The 19,895-nt window shown below is 37.6% G+C and overlaps 1 protein-coding gene across 1 annotated transcript in view; it reads right to left on the bottom strand.

Annotated features, from left to right (window-relative positions):
• The window catches only part of LOC308338758 (rho GTPase-activating protein 7), a 414,690-nt gene that overhangs the window by 385,837 nt on the left and 8,958 nt on the right, over positions 1-19,895 (bottom strand). Inside the window, exon 2 of the mRNA XM_080797021.1 lies at positions 11,393-12,537. Within this exon, the coding sequence (XP_080653147.1) occupies positions 11,393-12,412 (1,020 nt within the window). The 5' untranslated portion in view covers positions 12,413-12,537. The remainder of the gene's footprint in view (positions 1-11,392; positions 12,538-19,895) is intronic.

The following is a 19,895-nucleotide window of genomic DNA, read 5'->3' on the forward strand; positions in this document are numbered from 1 at the left end:
ACAGCAAAATGAAGACAAAATGCAAGGAATGTTATCGAGACATGGGTCAAAATTGAAGTCCTAATACCCGATGGCAAATACATTCTGTGAGACATAAGAACTCTGTACCCAAGAGCTCAGCTATTTGTTTCTTAATGTAGATGCTGGTCTGCTGTGTTGACCAAATTTCACTTCCCCATGCTTTTGGTGGGAGGGTGGAGGGGGTAAGAAATGGTGCATTGACCTTGAAGGTGATATTTACCACAGAGGCCTCGCCTGCATCTGGTTTCCTTTTACATCTCCCTTGGAAACATGTGGGAGTAGAACACCACCAGCCAACTTGCAAATGTCCCTGTGGTAGTGACCACTTACTTCCTCTGTGTTTTGTCACATCCTCTACTCCAAGTCTCAATAAAGCCTGCATTGTTGCAGGGAGCCAAATATGGCATCTCAGACTGTGCCTGATTATTGCAGACATTGAAAATTAATTTATACAGTTATGTAATTTTATATATGTATGATATATATTCTTATATCTATGTATATACCCACATAATATTTTTATTCAGTAAACTTATTTTATCCTTAATATTCCTGCTATAGGCTTTATACACTTCACAATACTCTTAAGAAAAAGTTTAACTCATTCAAAAACTCAAAGAATAGATTTTGTGGCACAAATTGACACTTAATCGAAATAATATTTAAACCACAGTGTTGAAAATGAAGGTTGTCATCAGCACACTGAGCGTGAGCCCCAATCTTTCACCGTGTAACAACAGAGGTGGAACGGCATGGTCTCAGAGTGCTGTCCTCTGCACACATTGTCATCCACCAGACAGCTCACATCACTCAGAGATGGGCTTATTATTAAAGAATTCCTTTATTTAAACTCAAAGAAGATGAAAATTGAAATTTGGCCTTTTATCAGATATTCATGAGTACTTTTTTCATCTGTTATACTCTGACTGAAATACCTTTGGGTATCACTTCAAAGTAACTCTAGAGAAAATTTCCAATTGTGCATTCGGCCAATATGTGAGTAGAATGTGAAACACTGTAACCAGAATTAAATTTTTAGCAAACAAGGAATGATTGTCTTGCTTTTTTACTTATAATGTTTTTAGTCAATTATGTTTTTAAAATCACCTTGTTATGATTGCCCATCATAAAAAATTAATTAGTAGCACTCCATACATGATTCTTCCATATCTGTGCGAGTATGAAAATTATTGAGATTCACTGTCTCATCAATTTATAGTTGAACCATTTTGTAAGTACATGTCCCAATAATGCTTTAGTCATCAAGCAAATGTCCATGTTCTTCATTTCACTTTCCTGCTCACCAAATACTAGCTGGGAGGAAATTAACACAACTAGCATTTTTTTTTTCAGGACTCATAAGTCTGATCATTTATTTATTTATTTATTTAATGTAAAGTGAGTGAGCCTGGAAGCTAAAAACCCAAGTTTGAAAACAGAAAGTTGCTTTGCCTAAGCTAACGTATGGCATATGAAGTACTGTTCTCCTCTTTTGATGTTTATATCACCATGAGAGAGTTTGCAAAAGACACGTTAGCTTTTAAAAATGATGGTTTAGGGGCACCTGGGTGGCTCAGTGGGTTCAAGCCTCTGCCTTCAGCTCAGGTCATGATCCCAGGGTCCTGGGATCGAGCCCCGTGTTGGGCTCTCTGCTCTGTGGGGAGCCTGCTTCCTCCTCTCTCTCTCTCTCTCTCTGCCTGCCTCTCTGCCTACTTGTGATCATTGTCAAATAAATAAATAAAATCTTAAAAAAAAAAAAGTGATGGTTTACAAAATGGCTTTCTTGAAGTATTTATTTCATTTACCTCCTAAGACTGAAATCTGTGTATCTAAAGAAAATAAAATTTTACTTCTCAAGAACAGTTAAAGTAGGGACAGAGAGATTCCTCTCCTTCGTTCTCATAAGGGCACGGTCTTCGCATCCTTCAAAGCTCAGCTCAGGCATCACGTGGTGAAACCTTCTCTGACTTCCTCACAGGGACAAGGTCCCTTTCCTAGCTGGTAATGCTCCTACCTCCATAGACTTAAATACTTTCCACCTTCGGTTAGGTTGAATCATGATTTTACTCTCCTTGGGGCTCCAAACTTAATATCATATGAGGTTCTAAAAGGAATAGTTATTGAAGTTAATTTAACTGACTATTTTCTTGTTATTTATGTTACATTGCCCTTTCAACATGTAAACTCTTTTATGTAGGGATGCATATATGATTTTTATTTGGATGTTATACCGCACATGACAGAGTGCTGGGAAAGGGAAGATACTTAATATTTATTTAGCTAATGAATGCATATTCCAGGCTCTACTATATAATGATATTTAGATAGCAAAGATGTCCATGAGGGTTGACTTATCTTCCAAATCCTCCCTCAAATTTTGTCAGTCTTTCCCCACACCTGTTCTCAGACAGTTCAGCTTACTCTCAGATCTACAGAACAATTGAGTCAAACCAATTAACGAACCAACCAACAAACCACAGTAGCTACTGCTAAAGTCCATGGTGTTGTCTATGTGTCAGGTACTGTTTTCATTACTTCTGTATATTAACATTCAATCTTCCTAACAACAGAGTGGAGTATTCCATTATACAAATGAAAAAACTGAGGCACAGAGAAAATCAGTAACATACACACAAGATTTCAAAGCTATAAGTGAAGGAAGCAGCTTGGTTGCAGAGTCCATTGGCTTAATTACTTGGTTCTATGCATACCCATAGAGTAGACAGTGTGGAGGCTAACCACAGGCCAAGCAGCACTCCAGAAATCTCTAACTAAAGTAGCTACCGACCCTGGCTGTTATTTATGCTGTGAATATAGATTCTGCCTGCAATTTTTCAGTTATGTAATTGTCAATTCACTTTGAATTTGAGCTAAAAAATGGATTGTTACAGGAATTGTACTAGGCAGTTTGTTTAATCACATTTTCTACCTCATTTAATGTTCTAGCAAACTTGTGATATAGGGAAGGTTGTCTTCTTTTTTTTTTTTTTTTTTTAGGGATATATAAGCCTTACAAAGATTAAATGACACCCTTCAATTTAGACTGTGCTCTTTCTCCTCATCAACAGCTTATTCTCTTGGTTAGAAAATCAAGGTGAGACCAGGGCACCTAGGTGGCTCAGTTGGTTAAGCATCTGCCTTCGGCCTGGGTCTTGATCCCAGGTCCTGGGACTGAGCCATACATCAGGGTCCTCAGTGGGGACCCTTCTCCCTCTCCACCCCTCCCTCCACTTGTGCTGTCTTTCTCTTTCTCTCAAGTAAACAAACAAAATCTTAAAAAAAGAAAAAAGAAAAAGAAAATCAAGGTCAGACCAAGCCATTCATTTTCTAGACCAAATAGTAGTGCTATTTCAACTTCTTTTTAAACCTCTCGGTTAACTTTCATTGTATATGAAACCCTTAATGTATATAAAACCCTTTTCAAGTTCCAGTGGCTCAAAAAATAGAACCCCCAATCGAAGAGTTTCATGAATCACTAGTTTTATTCCTGTGCCAATGTAGAAACAGAACTGAAAAAAAAAGAAAAGAAAAGTGTATTTTCCTATTTGCTTGTGTTTCCTTTGAAAATTGTAAGGTTATCTCTAAAGTAGCACTATAATTTTCTTGACAGTTAGAACATTATCTGTGGAATAGAGACCTTGTTGGCAGCAGGGATAAGTACTTTAGTTCTAAGAACACGAGCCAGAGAGTGAACGAGTCTGTTGGCATCACTGCAGTTAGTGCCCAGATAACAGAGGCAGAGCCCTGTTCTGTAGGCTATGTTAGTTCTCCCAGCTCTTGTGGATATTGGCATTTCTTGAAGGGAGGCAGCCAAAACCTGTGCTGGTTTTGTTGGTATTAAGAGATTAATAAGTTGGTCCTGGTTTATAGTAACAGAAATCCACGAGGAAGAAACATTTAATCAGTTTCACTATTACGATAGCCTCTAATGTGCATTTGGCTCTGAAATACCCATTAATTATTTAAAATAACATCATAAACGTGTATTAATTCTTGCTCCAATAAAAGCTGATGTTGGGTTAATGTGAATTTATTAATGATCTTGTTACTAATAACGTAAATTTGCAGTTTGGGTCCAAGTCACAGCTTGGATCAGAGGCCCATCACACATCATAACTACTTAAAAAAAAAAATCTGGAACAAGAAACATCCAGATCTAATTGCTCTCATTCAAAGTATATTTTTCTGCCTTAGAGGCACCTGGCAGCAAATCTCCCTACTTTATGTGGTTTTCACAATATAAATTACAAAGAAATTTACTATTGTCTGACACTTTCTAAACAAATCCCTTAATCTCTCCTACTTGTTTGTCTTTCAATCTCTTACTCTATTTTTCCTGTCATTTCCCAATCCACTCCACCCCCAAATTCCTCAGAATGACATGAACCAGAAAAGTTGAAGAATTTCTGAACCAGTGGCTTCCCAACATTTTTGATCATGTACTTCTCAGTGACCATGTGTATGTTATTTACTTATAAACTATAACATATATACTTTTGCATTAATATATATCCTACAGAATATACATAAAATTAAAGGATAAATTAAAAGTCACTGTGAATGGGTATTCTAATATTTCCTCCTCTACACTTAACTCTTGCCCATTCCTCTCTGGAAATAACTGAGTAGATTCAAAACAACATTAATCCCTCAGCGTTCTCTGCACTGGGTTAGTGACAATGAATTAGCTGTTTTGAGATGATCGGTAATAATAATCAAACTCGAGGTGGCCTCGGAGACCCAGATTTTACATAGTACTTTTCTCCCTCTTCCCTCATGCTCGGTTTTCGCATGGAACTAGCAGGAAGCACGGATAGGAGATTATGGTACAAAGCATGGGATATCTGGTTTCGGATGTGGATTGTATGGTCCCATTTCTTCTGCATCGTTATACGTGGGCTCTAGACATCTGATTTTGTCCTCTGAAAATAAATCCTTAACCAAGACAGGAATATTCATTCATTCAAACACCTATGAATAGAGTTCCAAGCCCTGGGCTGAAGGATATAGACATAAATTTGAACTGCTACAGATAAAAAACTGTCCCCACCGAAGTTATGCTTTAGTAAGTAATAGAGTGATCAAATGATTTTACAGTAAACATTTAAAAGAGATAAGTCTTCTATGAGTGAAGAGAGAATCAAGCAAGTAATTTGGCTGAGGAGATTTGGGAAAGTCCCCCCAAAGGGAAACTATTTGAGAATCTTGAAATAGCTCATTGGGGCTTTACATTTAGCCTGGGGGAGATACAGCCTGGGAAGGCTAGCTCTACTCAGCGGAGTTCCTCAAGTGAACTGAGAATAACAATAATTTATCTCCACCTGCTCTGTAATCACTGGACTCAAATTCATGTTCCTTGTCTCCTCCTTAGACTCCTGCTGGTGATAACCACAACTGCATCATGCTGAAATCAGATTTGATTCCCAGCCTTCCACAAATCCACTTTTTGTCCAGGACTTGTCATGTTGCTTTTCCTTGCAATTGACTGGGGCTTCTCTTGGTATCTTATCATAGTTTATCCTTCTCTTTCTCTCTTTCTTTCTTCTTTCCTTCTCCTCCTCTTCTTGTGCCCTACCCCTTCTCTCTTTCTCTGGCACTACTGTTCCCTCCCTGTGGTACTTGCCTTATGTGTGAGTCAAACAGAAGTCTTACTGGGGAATTCGAACAGACGTCTTACTGGGGATATTGAAAACGCTCAATGTTTGTTACTGATTGGTTTTATCAGACACTGTATCTGGTGTTATCTTTTATCGTATAATTAAATGTGGTTTTGTTTTGGTTTGTTCGCATTTCTATGTGGTTTTACGGGAATTATGTTTATTATGCGGCCAAATATTTGAGCCCCAAATATCTGCAAATATGTTTTTGGCTTCCTAGTTGTTTGTAAGGCAAAAACCAGTTTAAATGGCATAACATAATTTGATGGTTTTCAGTGGCCTAACAACACAAAAAGAGCGATTAGTGAAGTTACCAGATGTACCTGGGACACGAACCCAGCTAAAATATGGCTGGGAAGACCTAGTGTTACCTATCTACACCCCAACTTTCCACTGGATAATGACTTCTCTGCCTTGACCTATGGAAACGAAGTTTAAAAACAATACAATCTACTCAACAAGACTGTGTCTTTAAAACCCATGTTACCTTAGTGTAAAATCATACTGTTATCATGAATCTATTTGCAAAGCTATATATACTTTCCCTGCTTTCTAGTCCTCCCCTCTTTGTCAAATGATACTAGGCTTATTAACAAAGTCTAATTCTCCCCTAGTCCCTGCTTTCATTCAAGATGTGTTAGGGCCTTAACTTAACCATCCTTTCGTTTTTTATTTCTTAGACAATTTTTTCCTTCCCTTTTATATTCTTCCAGCTGGCTTCCTATCTTTGTCCATTCTATCTTTTGCATAATTTACTATGTTCTTTATGTCACCCATCGGTCAATGACAGGCTCCTCATGCTACAAGGCTCCTACATAGGCATTCAGAAGACAGAAAAAAAAACAAGGAGGTCATAGAGAGGAATGAGAAGGTCATTTCAAGTATGAGTGCACTTTTCCTGAATTTATACATATTTTAGAGATAGGGTAAGGAGAAAATACTTGATTTTATCAGTCATTTCTAATTAATGTATTACATTTGTCCAGAGATAAAATACAGTAGATATAGCATAATGTTTTGCTCCTGGGAAGGTTTCCATTAAAAAAAGTGCAGCATTTGGTCAACATCACTTTGAATTGTTTCTTAACACTGAAAGATATTCTACAGTGTGAAATTAAATCAAGTATTTATAGAAAATACCACAGAACATATAGCAGCCTGTTCATTCCTTTCACAACAGGCCATGATATACTGGGATAGATTTATGGCAGGGTGTTGTTCCTCAACATGTTTAATGTTATGAGTTATCCCTCATTATAAAATTTCTCCTTCTTTGATAATAGAATTTTTATCAGACACCTGCTTATCCAGAATACAGACTCCATTTCTCAGCCCCTACTGCTTACTGTGGCCATGCAATTAAATTCTAGCACAGGAAATATGGGAGAAAAAAAGTGTGTCCCTTCTGGGTCCTGCCTGTACACAGGAGTGTCTCCAACCCTGCACTGTCTCCTCTTCCCACTGACTTGACTGTCAATAAGGGATAAAGGTGGTAGAGCAGTTAGACCAAAGGAGTCTGGGGTTTTGAAAACATAGAGGCTACATATTAGTCCAGAACTATTTATGTCTAATTATTATGCATATGTGAGAAAAAAAGATACTGTTTAAGTCACTTTTATGCTGGTTTTCTACAACAGCAGTCAAAACTACAGCATAAATGATATAGTTTATTTTATCGTTGGAATGTGAGATTTTTGTTTGAATGTGGAATTAGGTGTCTTCTCAAGTTCCAGATCATTTTTTGCACTACATTTTGGAGTTTATATTGCTTTGTAATATGGTTCATGTTTTATGCGATCAAATAAAAATATGTTCATACATTTATATAACTATCATGGTTGTGCAAAACTTTGGGAACTATTTAAATAGTCTCTAGAGAAGACTGAATTTTGAACTCTCTTTAATTAGCTAACCACCATCAAGAACAAATACGCTAGTTCTTTAAAAAAGTCTAACCTCAAGTCTTTCCCTACATATTTTCCATCTTCACATCTCATTTGGTTTAAAGAGACCACTTCTTAGACTGACTCCCTCCTCCAGATTTCTGTGGAATTTGTCTCTGAGAATTGCTCTTAACCAGCTGCCTTACCCCAAAGACCCACCCACGCTCTATAAGCGCTGATCATATGCCACACAACCTTCTGACTCATTTGCTAATGTCTGTTCCTACTCTCCTTGGTTTTCCTTTTATTTCAGTGGCTTCATTTAATGACATATTTCACCACATTTAGGAGAATTATTATCTTAAAAGATTAATATATATACTACAAATGTAGTCCTCTCCACTTGAGACTCTTAATAAATACATGTGTATCTATCCTTGATGGCCAGAAATAACACTGGAAAACAAGAAAAAAATACATCATACAAAACAATGAATGCCTGCCAAGATTTATGGGTTTCAAGGAATGATAATGTATATCTGAAGTACAATGGTGCCTCTAGCACAATGTTATTTCAGAACTTTCTGAGGATCACTCTTAGAAGCTCTACTTTAGTTTTCTTTTTTTTTTTCTGAGTCTTAGGATCTTGATTATATCCTGACCCCCACTGCCCCCCCCCAAATCATGCTTATAAATTCAATGAAGGATTCACTTCACTCATAGGACCATCAGATAATAAGCTGTTTGAAGTTTTCTCACTAAAATTTTATTAGCTTATATTCTGATCTACCTTTTCTTTCTTTCTTTTTTTTTTTTTAAAGACTTTATTTATTTATTTGACAGAGAGAGAGATCACAAGTAGACAGAGAGGCAGGCAGAAAGAGAGAGAGGGAAGCAAGTTCCCTGCTGAGCAGAGAGCCTGATGCGGGGCTCGATCCCAGGACCCTGAGACCAGACCTGGGCCCAAGGCAGAGGCTTTAACCCACTGAGCCACCCAGGCACTCCCAATCCACCTTTTCATGCACTAATCTTAAAGCTGTCACCATGGCTGACAAATAGTTTTACAGACATAAACAATTAAGCAAATTCTTTTCAGCATCTGGAACCTAATACCTTAGACATGAAAATGTGGCTCATGTGTCTTCCCAAAAGGCTTACCTATTTTAAATGACGTACAATAGCATTAGGGATGGAGTAGTTGATTGGAACTCTTGTCAATATTTTGAAAAACTTTTTAAATAAATACTTGTTTCCATTTCACAGAAGTGATGATAATCATAAGAACTATTTAAGGGATCATTTTGTGCTATGCAGAAAATGCTCCAAATAATTTATGTACGTAACATTACTTTGTTTTTGTACTTCTGTTCATTGTATGCATTTCACCCATAATGCTATCACTTTTTATAAAAATTATATAAGATAAAAGGTGAAAAATCACCTGCTTCTATAGTTTTAATTTCATTCTTTCAAAGTAACTGCTATTAACAATTTTATCCCAGTTTAGCTAGAATTTCATATTTAATCATATAGAGAGATTTATACCCCATTTATATTTATATCTATATATGCACATTTTGTCCTATAAGGTTGGTATTGCTAGACATAGTGGTCTGCCACTGCCTTTTTCCACATATACTATATCTTCAGCATTATTCAGTTAACACACACAGATCTCACTCTATCTTTTTAATGGCTACATAGCATTCCAACAATAGATAAGCAATAATTAAACATTCATTATTGGTGGAAATTTGGGTTGTTTCTCTTTTTGTCAGTAACATACAATATAATAATGAACATCTCTGCCCATATATTTTTATATGTTTTACTGTTTTCTTTGGTAAAGTTCTAAAATGGCTATTTGCCAGTTCAGTGGTATTTTAATATTCATTCAGTATAAAATAGAACAGAAATTCCTACAGACTTTGATTATAGAAGCTTCTCCCATAATCAAACCTTTCCAGAGTAACTTCTAAACTTGAAATTTTGCATTTAATCTGTTTATTACAAAGCATCCTGAATGAGCTACAGAGTCAAAGCAAATATTCCACCAGACAATGCCATAACACTTTAGAATGATGAAATGCTTAAAATAGAATATTTAAGTTAGAACTTGTAAATAGGTTATAATTACAGCTCTCATAAATGTAGCCATGCTACAGTGACATGTCCAAGAGCAAATTCTTTCCAGCATTCTTAGTATTGATATAAATGTCCAAGTGGTGAGCATATGTTTCTGGAATGTTTAATGTTTCTGTCAGCAGTTGGGCAGGGTTTGTCTTATTTTAGGGGAGCTATGTCATAGGTCAGTTAATAATTTCTTATGTCATTATTGCATTCCCAACAGATTTGATAGGATAAATGGACATTTCTGAAAAAGTGACCAGAGCATGCCAATCGTAACAACTTTATGGAGCATTAATCTTTTAAAACAATCTAAAAGGAAGGAAGAGTTTCCCAGAGGCACAGGATGCTCTGTTGTCATATAGTTTGAGCACATTGATCTTTGTTGTCAAGTCTTTGACTTCATTTACACTAACTTGTAACATGTGACTGATCTAATTTGTTAGCAAAACCACAGTTTATGGAAATCAGACTTTTTTTTTTTTTTTTTTTTTTTTACCCACAAAAAGAGAGATTGTTTTTTCCTCATTGTAGATAGCCCCAGTTGAGCAGAACTAAGAACACTGGTTTTGTGTTAGGAGAACTGCAATTATGGGTTAATATGATTATCACAAGAGGGGGAAGGATGTTGTCCAATCTGCAGGGAGTTTTCAATGCCAATGACCAGATTGGATTTATAAAAGAAATCATATTTGTACTTCATAAGGATTGTAAGCACTACATTGCTGGAAGAATTTGGACAAAATCTACAAGATAAGACAAACTTTGGCCAAGGGTCTACTACCTAAACCATCCGTCCTGTAACTCTAATTTTTGCTTCTCTCACTTGGAAACTTCTTAGGGGAGTATGGCATCTACAGGATTAGTAAAGGGGCCTTGGCATCAAGAATAATTTCAGTTATTGGCTTTTTTTGTTAAGAGTTAAAGAAAAGTTGATACGTCTAATGATGGCAAATGTGCCAGAGGATTATTTAAAATAGTATCAGTATATTTGGGGTTAGGGGAAACTGTTGCCTTTGTGTATGTAAAGGAGTACTTTTTCCCATGTGAATGATACCCCTTATGATAAAATATACTTTTTAAAGGGAAAAAGAAATAAGTCTAAATAATTAACATTAAATAAAGAAAATACTATTTCTTTCTTTCTTTTTTTTTTTTAAAGATTTTATTTATTTATTTGACAGACAGAGATCACAAGTAGGCAGAGAGGCAGGCAGAGACAGAGGAGGAAGCAGGCTCCCTGCTGAGCAGAGAGCCTGATGTGGGACTCGATCCCAGGACCCTGGGATCATGACCTGAGCCGAAAGCAGAGACTTTAACCCACTGAGCCACCCAGGTTCCCTCTTTCTTTCTTTCTAAAAATTAGATAACACTCTTCAGATAGGTCTTGACCTATGAGCTATCTGGTGGCTATTTAATTCCAGTTAAAGAAAGTCAAACCAATTCTGTCTCCAACACAATTCCAGAATATAATGTTCACAAACTATTATAAATAATATTAGTGAAATGAATAGGTTGTTACTATATTTTAAATTTTTAAGGATTTTGATGGTTTCTCCAAGAAGATACTCTGAGTTATACAGCTATACTATAAGGCAAAAGAAACATTTACAGACCTCTTGAATCTGAGCAAAAATAATAAGTGATGGTAAGAAGGATATTTATAAAATTCCCAAAGCCAGATAATCTGTGCATGTGTCTTACCTTTCTTTTGCGAAGCCTGACTGGGCTGTCCGTGGGTTCTTGGGTGGCCAGAGTTTCCTTTAAGTGTAAACACTGCATGCCCTCTCCTGAGTTGACCTTTGGGAGACTTTTGTTTTGATGTTCTGAGAAACCACTCTTCTCGAGGCCATTTTCAGCTGACATTCCACCAGGGCAGGAAGGAGGTTGCAGAAGGCAGCTTCCAGAATCTGCTTTTAATAATGGCAGTCCTCTATCCATGCAAGGAAGAGCCAAGAACTTGTCCTGTACTACACTGCAGGTGTTTATTTCATGTTCATCTTTAGGAAAGTCAAGTTTCCTTCGTTGCTGAGCAATTACAGCAGAATTAAGCAATTGCTTCTCGGGCACAATATCTTTCACATTCGAAGAGTCACACACATTTATTTTATTAGATGCATCTTTTATTTCACTTAAGCTTATCTCGTTACAAAGCTCCAGGCTTTTACTTACAACGTCAACAACTCTCTTCTCCCCGCTTTCTTCTACCAGTGCTAAGTCAGCTCCGTCCACCGTTCCCCAGGAGTCATTCTGGTGATCGTCCATGATGGGCAGTGTCTTTCCTGAGGAGCCTGCTCCTCTGTTGTTATGTTGGTCTGATATTTTTTGTCCTTGGGTACTTAAAATCTGCTTATCATCTGTAACATATGGATTGGAATCGGTATCCTCATCGGAAACATGCACTAGTGTTTCTGTGCTGGCCTCCAGAGAAAGAAACTGATCTTCACCTTCGTGGCTGTCATTTTCATCCACCTCCTTTGAAATGTGACCCATTGGCCTCCCAGGAAAGTCTCTCAGCTCTGAACCATGGCAGCAGTCCGGGAGTGAAACACACCTCTCTTTACGATCCACATTTAAAGACGCATCTTTTTCCATACTTGCCTGCAAGCTGTCAGCTACTAGTCCATGATGACATGCTGGGTTGTAATCATCAGAATTAAAAGGCTGTCCCATCCACTGGGTCACATGTTCTTCCCAGCTTCTCTTTCTGATAGCTACAGACATGTCATCGTCGTTTAACAGCAGATAGAGAGATACGTTCCATATGAGACTAAAGGAGATGGAACTTGCTGAAAGATGACTTCATATGTAGTGATTCAAGAAGAGAGCGAGTTTCATCATTTCACCACCTATTAAAAATTTTAAAATATATATATATATTCAGGGTCATCATTCTCAAGTCAAAATATATGTTGGAAAAGAGCATTTAATCTGAGCTATGAAAGATTAAGAGATCTTATAGAGTGTCTATTTGATGGCTTTAATGATGTTACTTCTTGAAGAAGTAGCCTCCTAGTAGAACAGAATGTCATATTTAATATTTCTGATAAAAAAAATGACAACACTTTAAATGCAGCTGGATCGATTGACATACTAATGAATGAAGGTTAAGTACTGAATGCTTGAAACTCTCTTAAGAACATATTTGCATTGCAGTATTTAATAGAACTCACCAGAAGAAAGTCGTTGCTCTAGCTGCCATGCTTTTGTGCTTTACTTTTGTGAACACAAGTCCTTAAGAAAATCTATTTGCTAGGGGCGCCTGGGTGGCTCAGTGGGTTAAAGCCTCTGCCTTTGGCTCGGGTCATGATCCCAGGGTCCTGGGATCGAGCCCCTCATCGGGCTCTCTGCTCAGTGGGGAGCCTGCTTTCTTCTCTCTCTCTCTCTCTGCCTGCCTCTCTGCCTACTTGTGATCTCTCTCTCTCCATGTCAAATAAATAAATAAAATCTTAAATTAAAAAAAAAAAGAAATCTATTTGCTGCTTGGTTTGAATTGCAGCAAAGAACACCAGGGGACTGTTCATGCCAAATCGGAGCCATAGAGACAGCATGTGCAATGTCTCAGTTTGTGAAAGAACAAACTCCCAGGATGTATTTACTCCAGGGATGGAAAAAATCTAGTGTAGCTCCATATTAACACATAATTCATAAGAAAGTGTAGACCACTGACCATGCCCTAGGATAAATACATTTACATGCACACTTATCAAAGCTACTACTACTAGCTTGCAAGCATGCTTGTTTTGTTGAAGCTTAGAGACATTATATAAGTTGCCCAAGGTCAAACATACAGGAAGTATGCCAGGATTCAAACTAGGCCCTGGATCTGATTTAGCCAACAAACGTCACTGTTTCCATGGAATGAGATTCTACCTGCGCCCCTTCCCTCCCCCCAGCTTTAGTACATATAAAATCTCAACTCCTCAGTCAGGAATTCAGAGAACCAAAAAGAAGATGTGAGCATGCTAAAACAATTGGGACAATTCCTCAGAAATATCAGTCGCATTCTTTTTGGCTTCTAAGGAGGTTAGTTTGTGTGCTGCTATTAGAATTTGGCCATAAAAATGTGAGTAAACCAGAAAACCAGGCCTAAGATAAGGTAGAATATAAACAAATTCCAGGTAGCTTTCTCCTTTTTGCCTTGAATTATTCAAACCCTTCGTTCAAGGAAACAAATTATACCAATGTAAACTGAACTTTACAAAAATGACTAGTCCAAACGTTGTCCCATAATGAAACCAAATTATTGGACCATAAAAGAAAAATCCCATTCAAAAGAGCAGGTACTTCCAGTTTTTCCCTCACACAAGAACTGTCAGCACATAACATGGATTGGCTTATTGATTTCGGCCATAAACAAGATTAACTGCTGTGCTGGTTTTGGGTCACTTCAGTCTATTGAAAAGGATTCTGAGTCCCTACCAAAAATTTCAAGGTATTCTGACTAAGCACTTGCCAGAAAGGTAAATATTCCAATCCTATGAAGACCAGCAGAATTAAGGAATATACTAGATTTGGTACCCTCGCCCGACAAAATATCTTTCTGGATATTATCGGGTTCCCTCAAAGGTCTGTGACCATTTGAAAATGGTCAGCCTGCACATTTTCCATGTTGGCATTCATTCTGCACTCAAAAAAAAATATAAAGTCCCCGAATTCCATGCATAAGTCATTATAGTGTGGGAGGCTACGGAAAGTGGAAAAAACGCATAGATGCAGGCCAGAAAATTTCTGCTTTCATGGGCAAATTTGGGTTGTAATAGGGCGGTTCTGTTTTAGATGCTTTCTTTTCTTTATTTTTATCCAGTGTAGAGAGAGCAGGCTAACTTAAGAAATGCCAAGTGGTATTACTGTGTCATTCCTAAGCCACATTCGCATTTAAGTTGAGACTAAATTCTGGATTCATTTCTTTTACTAAAAAGAAATTGAGTTTTATTAACTCCTTGGGGGGAGAGATTACAGAAAAGTTTTACCCTTAGGACCTTACCATAATATTAATTGACTTCACTCAACCTTGGCAAATAGGTGAGTGTTTTTATAATGTCAAAGGAAGACAGTTTGACAAGTTCTAAAGCCATCTAGTTGCTAAGAGAGATGGTAAATTAGGTAGATCGAACACATGAAAGCATTAACTCCTGTCCTGCTCATCTAGGTTCTTTGGACATTTCCAAATCATTCCTGTGAATGTATAGTGTCTATATTTTTTAAGACAAAAAAATTTCCTAATTATCCTTATGACCATCATCTCTCTATTTTCAGTGCTCATTCCATATCCTGTGGCCTGATAGATTTTTAAAAATTTTCTCTCTTCAAACTTTGTTATTCACACTTCCTATTTAAATACTATTTATAAACTTGATAGTTAAAATCTGCCCCCATGAGCTAAAGCCTGAACAGAGTATTAAGAAGAGGGTTCAACATCATTAGCCATCTGGGAAATTCAAATCAAAATCACACTGAGATATCACCTTATACCAGTTAGGATGGCAAATATTGACAAGCCAAGAGACAACAAATGTTGGAGAGGATGTGGAAAAAGGGGAACCCCCTTACACTGTTGATGGGAATACAAGTTGATATAGCCACTTTGGAAAACAGTGTGGAGGTTTCTCAAAAAGTTAAAAATAGAGCTACCCTATGACCCGGCAATCACACTACTGGATATTTACCCTAAAGATACTGATGTAGTGAAAAGAAGGGCCATATGCACCCCAATATTCATAGCATCAATGTCCACAACAGCCAAACTGTGGAAGGAGCTGAGATGACTTTCAATAGACGAATGGGTAAAGAAGATGTGGTCCATATATACAATGGAGTATTACTCCGCCATCAGAAAGGAGGAACACCCACCATTTGCATAGACATGGATGGAACCAGAGGGGATATGCTAAGTGAAATAAGTCAAGTAGAGAAAGACAATCACCATATGGTTTCACTAACATGTGGCACATAAGGAATAGCACAGAGGGCATTAGAAGAAGGAAGGGAAAAGTGAAGGGGGGGAATTGGAGGGGGAGACAAACCATGAGAGACTATGGACTCTGGGAAACAAACCGAGGGTTTCAGAGGGGAGGGGGTGGGGGGATGGGTGAGCCCAGTGATGGGTATTAAGGAGGGCATGGATTGCATGGAGCACTGGGTGTTATACGCAAATAATGAATCATGGAACACTACATTAAATACTAATGATGTCCTGTATGGTGACTAACATAACATAACATAACATAATAAAATAAAATAAAGAGGGAATACTGGATTACTGTCAGCTGCATCTGAGTATATTGGCCTCATTTTCTAAATCATCTGAATTGACTAGAATCCATCCTATAAGTTATAGAGGTCTTTGTAAAAGACCCTATTTTTCCCTATCAATCTCCTCATCAGATTGCTCTCTTTAAAATGATATTTCTAACTATTGACTATCTGTTTTGCAAATTTTTGTTACATTTTCTTGGTAATCCTTTTTGTGCATTTTCATTCAGAATGAGCTCAGCTGCTGAAGATTTGGATGAGGGATCTGGAAAAGTGTAGGTCATTTCAGGGTGTTGATTTTATGAAGTGAATTTCCATGGGGATTTTTCACTTCTTAAATGCATGTGTTCTAACACCACTATATTAATATTACAAGAGACTCTATGTACCTCTAATGTTGTAACAATTCTGGAAAATGTTTGTAAAATGGCCAAATTTGCTTTTTGTGATATTAGTGCATAAGATGTTTGGACACGAATTAATTTCAAATTTATTATTTGAGTTAATTTTGTAATGCCACTCCTTAACATAAGCATTTTGTGCCATACAGCATTTTATTTTATTTATTTATGTTTTAAAAGATTTTATTTATTTATTTGTCAGAGAGAGAGAGAGAGCGCGAGCGAGCACAGGCAGAGAGAGTGGCAGGCGGAGACAGAAAGAGAAGCAGACTCCCTGCCGAGCAAGGAGCCCGATGTGGGACTCGATCCCAGGACGCCGGGATCATGACCTGAGCCAAAGGCAGCCGCTTAACCAACTGAGCCACCCAGGCATGCTGCCATGCAGTATTTTAAAGTTAACTGAAATTAAACATTGTTATACTAAATGACATAAATTGGAGATGTTCTAGTTTGAGAATCACTGACCTGTATCTCATATCAAATGACCATGTTCTCCTTTGCAACTGCTTCTGAAATAAACACATAACTACGTATTTTGGCCTTTCAACTGTCCTTAGAGAAGAAGATTCCGATGATAATCACCATGGCTCATTCTATAGTCTGGGAGAATACGATGCAATTAAAACACTGGAGGCTGAAATCAAGTGGGCAGGAATGAAGAACTGACAGCAGCGCTGCCTGGCCAAGATCAGTTCTCTAGTACTTGTTTATTTAGTGCCCACTGGGCCACAGACACTTGGCTAAACATTGGCAACGTAGACCTAAATAATATATTCCACCTGTCCTAAACGAGCTTACAATTTTATGAGAGAAACTCATGTAGAGAAAAATAGTAAGTCTCATGGCCACAAATTCCATGTAAGTTTTTTTTTTTTTTTAAAGATTTTATTTTACTTATTTGACAGACAGATCACAAGTAGGCAGAGAGGCAGGCAGAGAGAGAAGGGAGAAAGCAGGCGCCCCGCTGAGCAGAGAGCCCGATGCGGGGCTCGATTCCAGGATGCTGGGATCATGACCTGAGCCGAAGGCAGCGGCTTTAACCCACTGAGCCACCCAGGCGCCCCAAGTTGTTTTTTTTTTTAAGATTTTATTTATTTATTTGTCAGAGAGAGAGAGGGAGAGAGAGAGAGCGGAAGCACAGGCAGAGGCAGAGGGAGAAGCAGGCTCCCCGCCAAGCAAGGAGCCCGATGTGGGACTCGATCCTAGGACGCTGGGATCATGACCCGAGCCGAAGGCAGCTGCTCAACCAACTGAGCCACCCAGGCGTCCCTCCATGTAAGTTTTAACATAAAGCAGAGGGTCATCAGTTTCTCCTTTCTTCCTTCCTCCCGCCCACCCTCTCTCCCACCCTCCTTCTTTCCTCTTTCTTTTCCTTTCCCACCCTTCCTTCCTTCCTTGTTCCTTCCTTCCTTCTTTTTTCATTCATTCTTTCTTTCCTTTCTTCCTTTCCCCTTCCTTCCTTCCTTCCTTCCTTCCTTCCTTCCTTCCTTCCTTCCTTCTGCTTTCTTTATCTTTTCCTTCCTTCCTTCCTCCCTTTGTTCCTCCCTTCTATTTTCTTTCTCCCTCTCTCTCCCTCCCTCCCTCTCTTCCATCCATCCATTCGTCCATCCATCCTTCTTTTTCAATAGTGAGTCCTGTGGGATGATGGAAATGTTAGGTAGGACTTCCAGAGGAGAAAAATCCCTAAACGACACCCTCTGTGGTAAATTTCCTGCCTCCACAACATCCAGATCGAATGGGACCTGAGGTTCAGAGTTTCACCGTTCTAGAATCACCTCTTCGGGAAAGATGGCAGAGGCAACAATAAACTCCAGAGAATTACTAACGATGTTAAAACCCATTTGACACCTTGGAGGGGAACCATATTTCTCAGGTGCATTCAGAGAAAATTGAGGGGAGAGATTTAAAAGAAAAATTTTTTTTTCAGAAAATTTCACAGACCTGTCTTCAGATTCAAGAAAATCTGTGAAGTATGAAGTAATACAAGAAATAAAAATAGACCACACCAAGAAACATTATTGTGAAATTTCAGAACTTTAGAGGTAACCAAATGAACATATATGTTATCAGAGAAAGAGAGAAAAGAGGTTATACATTATGCACTGGGAATCTCAATATTATTGGATTTCTTAATAGCAAATTTGGAAACAAGACAGGCAAATGTATCTTCAAAATTCTGATGGGAATTTATATCTACCTTAAAATTACATGAGGAGCCTTAAAAAATACCCCCTCTTCTCAAGAAGCTACTGGAGGGATAGTTCTATCCAAATAAAAGAATAAATAAAATGGAGAAGACATGGCAACAAGGGAGTCAGAAACTCAACACAAAGACTAGGGGATGGGATTTCTAGGATGAAATTTATGTAGCAGGCCTAGCAGGCAATCATTTCACATAAATCCTAAAGTTTTCTACAAGAAATGTCTCTAAGGAAAAAACCATGGAAATAATAGGTTATATGAGGTATGTGGCCACAATAAGAGGAATTTATAATAAAGTCAAACAATTTAGGTGGAAGAGTTAGTAATATTTACACAGAAAACGAAAAATCAATTATTACCTCCAGGAAACACAGGCTTTTAAAAGAAAGGAAATATAATCATAGTACACGACCTGGTTTAGCTGTGACTTTTTTGTGTAGCCAAATAATGCAAACAGCAAATACTGACTTAACAAAAAATTATGAAAGCAACTATTTTTGAAGCATAAAATTTTTGTAGGAGTTGGGGTTAGGGATGCTGGGAAGAATCATCTCAGAGAGCTGACTCTTCATTTTTCATAGTAGGAATTTAACAGATAATGACTAAAATGGGAAAAATAAAGTATAATCATATTGTTTAGAAATATGGAGGTAATAGGAGAAACAGCTAAAAACAGTTTAAATTATTATAGTTCTTTGTGTTATTTGCTGGAGGCAAAGAAAAATTTCTGAATCTCAGAAAGCGTGTTAAATAATAACCTAAATTTAAACTATATGTAATATGTTCCACAGCAGTAATTTTAAGATTGAGTTGATAGGTAAATACGTCTACATTTCCTCTATAATATGTCTAATAGGACCCAAATATTCCCTGTGTTCCCTCCCACCCTCTCCATACCACCCCCTCACAAGTACAAATATATCTTTCTCCTTCCATTAGCACAATAAAGGTGCCAGTTTGGGTATTTATTTTGGGCCAATAATGTCATGCAATTTTCCATAAGATTCTTGGGTGTTTTTTTTAATGGCCTTTTTCTTCCCCCAACCCTTTTAAGAACTCCTGCAAGTCAGGACAAATATTCTTGGTAATCCTCTTAGTTATAGCCTTCTAAAATGTTATCTGAACAGAAGTTTTAAGATACAAAAAGTAAGATGTAAATAACTTTAATTGAGTAAATGCATATGAGAAGAGGAATTCTCCATTGCATTATTTCAACTTCTCCTGGACAACCCATCATAGTACTTAGCAAGATGGCAATTTTTCTCATTCAACCCCTTAGACCTTTAAATGTGTGTATCTCATTGTATCCTTTCAGAACACAAATGACATACATAGACATATATATGCAT

This window comes from Martes martes (genome assembly GCF_963455335.1).
Source record: "Martes martes genome assembly, chromosome: 2".
Taxonomy (NCBI): domain Eukaryota; kingdom Metazoa; phylum Chordata; class Mammalia; order Carnivora; family Mustelidae; genus Martes; species Martes martes.